The sequence below is a fragment of the Phoenix dactylifera genome, chromosome 17, assembly GCF_009389715.1.
Source record: "Phoenix dactylifera cultivar Barhee BC4 chromosome 17, palm_55x_up_171113_PBpolish2nd_filt_p, whole genome shotgun sequence".
NCBI lineage: Eukaryota > Viridiplantae > Streptophyta > Magnoliopsida > Arecales > Arecaceae > Phoenix > Phoenix dactylifera.
This window is the reverse complement of record NC_052408.1, coordinates 803029-809028: the sequence shown is the minus strand read 5'-3', so window position 1 is coordinate 809028 and position 6000 is coordinate 803029. Positions and strand designations below refer to the sequence as shown.

General features: G+C 36.7%; 1 protein-coding gene across 4 annotated transcripts in view; it reads left to right on the top strand.

Moving 5' to 3' along the window:
• Positions 1–850: 850 nt before the first annotated feature.
• LOC103720885 (ribosomal RNA small subunit methyltransferase, chloroplastic) overlaps positions 851–6000 on the top strand; it is a 29001-nt gene continuing 23851 nt past the window's right edge. For 2 of the 4 annotated variants that reach the window (XM_026809924.2, XM_039114691.1), the window contains exons 1-4: positions 852–1219; positions 1340–1489; positions 2642–2698; positions 4764–4862. In XM_026809924.2, the coding sequence (XP_026665725.1) occupies positions 1022–1219; positions 1340–1489; positions 2642–2698; positions 4764–4862 (504 nt within the window). In that variant the 5' untranslated portion in view covers positions 852–1021. Of the gene's footprint in view, positions 1220–1339; positions 1490–2641; positions 2699–4763; positions 4863–6000 lie in introns of all 4 variants that reach the window. The other 2 variants (XM_039114692.1, XM_008810840.3) reach the window with 2 other exon arrangements.

The window sequence follows — 6000 nt, the reverse complement described above, 5'->3', positions numbered from 1 at the left end:
AAACTATTTTCATGATTAGGGTTTAATGAATGATTAAGAATTTCTTTTCCCCCAGATCTTATTCTTCCTCCTCCTCCTCTCCTTCTCTTCTTCCTGTGTCTCTAGAACCTCTTCTTCCTTCTTCCTCTCTTGTTCTTCCTTCTCCTCCTCTTTTTCCGCATTTGTGCGGCATCAGTTGCTGCACATCACCATGGTGAGGAGGATGCTTGGATGGTGGCTCTAGTGCCACGCTTCAACCTGAAACGTCACAGAAAAAGGAAGTATTTTTGCCAAAGAGTGTTTAGTGAAAGACTCTCCAATGCCTAAGTCAGACTCAACTCTCAAAAAATAGTGGTAAGTATTGTGAGAGCGACAAAATGGCAGCATAAGGGAATAAAAAGAGCTTAAGAGCACTTATATAGAGGGTCCTCCCGGAGTGGTTTACATAGGCCAGCGCCCATCGCCGAGGAAAACTAGCCCGCATATCTGTCATTTCTGGTAATAGATCGCACGTTCCGAGGATCATGCTTAGGTGCTTTGCCCGTGCATCTTGCTTGTGCAGGTCATCGTTTATCACATAGTTATGAAAACTGTTCGCAATCATGGCCGAATTATCACTTGTTGGAAAGAGGTTTGAAATTTGAAGAACTCTCTATATATATTTTTAGGGTTGACAATGTGACATGCCTTTATTGGTTGTCTAGTTTTGTGGTGAGGTTTTATTAGTCGGCGACTATCATCGGTTCCAAAGTGTATCAGTCGGATCACATAGTTCCTATCCTAGCTCCATCTCCAATGTTGTATGGTGTTCGGTTGGACCGCGGCACTTGCTCCTCAAAGCGTCCTCCTTTCAATATACCTAGCAGATTCGGTTTGGATTGGATGAGGACGGTATAACCCGACCAAACCATTCCCCACCCCACTCTCACTCCTTCTAAACCAGAACCTTCAATTGCTCTGCTAAGCTCCTCCCTGATACAGTGGTAGTACGGCGGCGAGCACATTCCCCCGAATTCATTGCGGCGACGAAGAAACCCCCTCCATGCTCTCCCTTACACTGCCCTCTCCTTCGCTGCATCCATGCGCGCGGCCGCGCCTAAGTGACCCCCCGCGGCCGCCGCTCCCCGTCGTCGTCGCCGCCGCCGCCTCGAGGCGGAAAAGAAGCGAAGACGACTACCACACGACCATCAAATCTCTGAATTCCAAAGGCCGCCACACCCCAAGAAAATCACTTGGCCAGGTACCAAAACAGAGAGGGAAAAAAAAAGGAAAAAGAAGAAGAAGAGAAATACTTGTTTCTCTGGAAATACTTCAAGATTCTCAAGGGATTGTTTTGATTAATTGTTATTTCGTTTTGCAGCATTACATGTTGAATTCGAGCATTAACGAAGAGCTTTCGAATGTGGCTGGGGTTGAAGAAGGGGATGTGGTGATGGAGATAGGCCCCGGTACTGGCTCCTTGACTAATGTTTTGATAAATGCTGGTGCCACGGTGATTGCTGTAGAGAAGGTTGGCAACTCGCCTCAAACTTTTTTTGTTTGTAGACTTTTAATCTTTGAGATCCTTCAAACTACTATTAGTCTGTTATTCTGATATGCAAGTGAAGAGCTACAAATTCACGGTTTCATGATTAGGTTTTAGTTAAAATCTACCTAGAATCCAGCTTAATAGCTTTGGGAGCTTTTTAAAAGGTACTTTGGATCCAGAAAAAAAATGAATTTGGAGGACTTTTTACCATCTCACAATTTCAGAATTCCAGAATAATGTGAGTAAAGATTTGAAATAAAATCTGGAAAATATGTAAGTTTGGAAAGAGTTTGGATAGCAAAAATTTAGGGAATAGAGAAACAAAAGTAAACAATATAAGATTAGTTCTTTTCTTATTATTGGGTTTAAAATGAGTTAAGGAGAGGCAAGAATAGGAAATGATAGCAAATAACCTCACCACTAACTAATTTGGTATCAGTTTGCAACACGCGAAGATTTCTGAAGTTAATTGTGAACAACTTATTAATAAATCATAAAATCCTATATAATTTGAGACTAGCTATATAATTCTAGATTAATTACAAAATTCAGATAATCATTCAGCCAGATGAAAGCATAGAATAATTCAAGAAGCTTTCAATAATTCAGGGAAAATCGTTACCATGCCTTCCATTATTCCTACTTATAAATGGGAATTTGGATAACTACCACAATGAAATAAAATGATTAAGAAATTAAATAGACCTGGCTGGCTGTCATATGATTGCTTGCTGGAAAATGAATGAAATAAAAAGTAAAACTCCTCAAGAGGACTGATTTATAATGCTTCAGAGGCCTATTTTGTGTAAGATTGGTCATGAAGCTCCTACTTCGGTTCCAGGATGGTTTATAGATTTAGGACTACAATGCGGTTTTGGTGTCTGCATATATTAAGCTCCATGGACATTAAATTTTGGAATTTGGCTAAAAACTTTATGTGACAATGTTTCTCTAAATTCTGATAAAGAGTTAGGGATTTGTATATACTTCTCTAATTCCTCTTTTGATTTGGGTATTATCTTTTTTAAGTTTTCTGCTTCATACCTGAACTTCATTTGACTTTAGCTTCTATAAATCAAAATTTTAATTTGTCGTGTATATTGCACTTACACTGTAATACTCTATTTGTTTCAGGATCCGCACATGGCCACGCTTGTTAGAGATAGGTTTGGCTGTACAGATCAATTAGTGGTAAGCCTAACTTTTTTTGACATTTAAATCTTGTAATTGCATTTTTATTTGTTTCATTAATTATATCTTGTTTAGATGCTTATACCACGTTTTTTAGTAAGACAATAGCCTTTTTTGAAAAATCTGTTCAGCGAATAATTAGTAGACAGTCACTAATTATTTGAGTTCTGCCCTCTACAAGAGAGGATGACAAAGAAACAGATTTGAGGAAGATAGTCACTAAGGGCCCATTTTGTATTGCTTTTGTTCTCTGTTTTTGTTTGCAAAATCCAAGAAGAAAATTGAACTAGACTGAACAAATATGTATAGTGAAACCATTTTCCTTTTTAAATTGTTTGTAAAACCTTTAGAACTCTTGGAACCAAAGTCTTGCTTTCAGAAGAAGTGAAAATAAATGCAAGAAACGGCAGAAGTTCTGTGCAAATGTTATCTCCAACATCAGTCTCCATTTGGTATTTCTCTTATTCGTAGGGAAAGAGGCAAAAGAAAAAAAAAAAAACCAATCAGGTCCTAACTTTATGAGTATCTCTAATTCTATTAAAATTCTTTTCATATTTTGATCTACATATGTCCAAAAACTTCAGCTTGTCCTATGCTAGGCACTCTAATGTGTAGTACAGAGAAGGCCTGGTACCTTATTTATGCCTTTTATGGTGCATAAAACATAATTCCTTGATCATGTCTACTACTATTGGAATGTTTATGGAAAAATGACATTCTGAGACAAACGTTTATGGAAAAAACAAAATCCAAAGGAGATGAAGAGGATGAAGCTTCATTTGCTGGGAAGCAGAAGGAGAAACAATATTGGGCGGATATACCTTACTGAAGTCCAAAGCATCAAGATGCATTTAGAAATACATGAAATTATGTTAAACAGCGGATTACATCTTGCCCATGGAGGGGCAGGTTCTTTTATCGGTTAGCATTGTTGCACTTGGCTTTTTACTTAACATGGTTTATTGTCATCAAGGTTGATATGCAGTGGGAAGAATACAAATATTATGCTGGCAGTTGGCATAATGGCACATAAAGATACTCAACATTTTAAAACGATGAATTCGTTCTTTAAACCATTGGATTTTTTTTTTGGAAGCACATCAATGACTATAACTTCTCTTGAGCTTTGAACTTGCCTTGTTGTTTCTGATAAACATCACCCAGAGATATGTCTCCACATCATTTTAGAATTCTAACCACAAATAAGCATCAATATGGTAGTAATCTGAAAATCAAATCTCACAAAAATGTAATTGCAATGCATAAGCTTGGCTTTATATATGCTAAGTATCTTGTGAATTATAAAATAAAACTTTTGAGCAAAGTATGAAGAAATGCCTAGTTCTTACAAAACCTCAGAGATATGGAGGGCATGCATTGTGCTATTTAGGCCTTGACATGGCATGTTTTGTACTATACAATATGGTGAGCAGTGCTACTTCAAACCGTGCTTGGCATGTTTCTTACTATCAGGGGCAACAAGAACAATCTTCCATCGTAGGGAGGCTCAATGCAATCCTCATAACAAGTAGGATAAAACATATTATTGAACTTATGTGCAAAATCATTTTTTTTTTTTTACATTTTTTTCTCATATCAACTGAGGGTAAGACTCCATAGTAGAGTGGGTTAATAGAAATAAGTGTCTAGAGATATAATCCAGAGCCCTTTAGGTTTTCCGATGCAACTCATTTACTTGGCTAAAGGAATACAATAAGGAGATCGAAATCCACATGCATTGCAGTCCTAACTGTCCTTGGTTAACTAGTCATGGGAAGGCCTCCAATTGATGCCACAAACGTTATCTTCTCTAACCTGTTGTCTTATTAAGATCACCTGTTTGTTTCCATCTTTTTTTCTTCTATTTGTTACATTAAATGACTCTCTCTCTCCTCTCTGTACAAAAAAAATATTGCATGAATCTAACCTCAATATGTGTGGGAATAAGGAGAACTAAAAAATTATGGCGCTTCTAATTATATGTCTAGAAATAAGGACATATGGAACAATTTATGGTGCTTTTAATTAATCATATGACTATATGTAATTTTATTCTTTTATATAGGTTCTGCAGGAAGACTTCACAAAATGTCATATTCATTCCCATTTGAATTCATTGCTGGAGAATAAGAACTCCGTAGGAATCAAACCTAGATATGCAAAGGTGAGAAATTTAAGCATCCGCATGATTTTGACTTTTTGTGCTCTTTGTTCTTTCAAATATACATGTATGGATGTTACGGAAGAAGTTTTTTACATTCTTGTATATAATAAACCTGTCTTGTGCACAAATATTCTCAAGGTGTGGTACTAATCACAAGGTTATAGAACTATAAATAATCATTTAATTGTAATTGGTGCTCTGCAAATGCATTTCTAGTTTAATCTTGGTCTCAATGATAGATGTTCAGTTTGCATGTCAAAATGTTGTAGCTTAAGAATATTATCATGTTGGTAGAATTCAGTAGCCACTTTATATGTTTTGAAATGCATAAGAAAGTATTATACATGTTAGTATTCGTTTCTTCTTCCAAGTTTCAATACTTCTATAAGGACCTGTACAAGCATGTGTTTAGTCCTACATTGGCTATGCACTAGGTAGATTTTGGGTACTTATACAGGGCTAAAGAATTTAAATAATATCTTCTAACTAGTTTTTTTTGGGCGAGCTCTTGGATTGTTACAAATGATATCAGAGCAGACTTGGTCCATGGCCCATGTGAATCAGGGGACATTGTAACACGGGCTCATTTAGGTTGACCGCAGGCTGACCATGATGTTTATGATTGGATTTATGGTACTTATGATTTGATTTGAATGGATTTGGACCTTTAGACTAGTGAGGGTGCTAGGGCTTAAATGGGAGGAGCATGTGAGGACCTATGCGGGCGTGTGTTTAATCTTTATTGGTTTTATACGTTGGGTAGATTTTGGATACTTATATAGGGCCAAAGAACCTAAATAAGACATTCTGGTTAGCCTTTTTGAATGAAGTCCTAGGTTGTTATAACTTCACTCCGATTTTTAATGAACTTTTGCATAAATTAATTCGTATAATTCTGATTATAGTCGTTCGCTGTTGTTATCTCACTTAAGTGGTCCATATTGTAATAGGTCATAAACCTTGTCCCATTTATTTGAGACTCCTCTTATGAATCTCTCATTACCATTTGTTTCTATCAAGGACTAAATCTTTAGTTTATGGTTATTTCATCCATCTGTAACAAATAATCCAAGTTCTATGTGGTAGTCACCCTCTCCTCTTTTCTAACATTTTCACACTATTTGAAATCCTCTTCTAT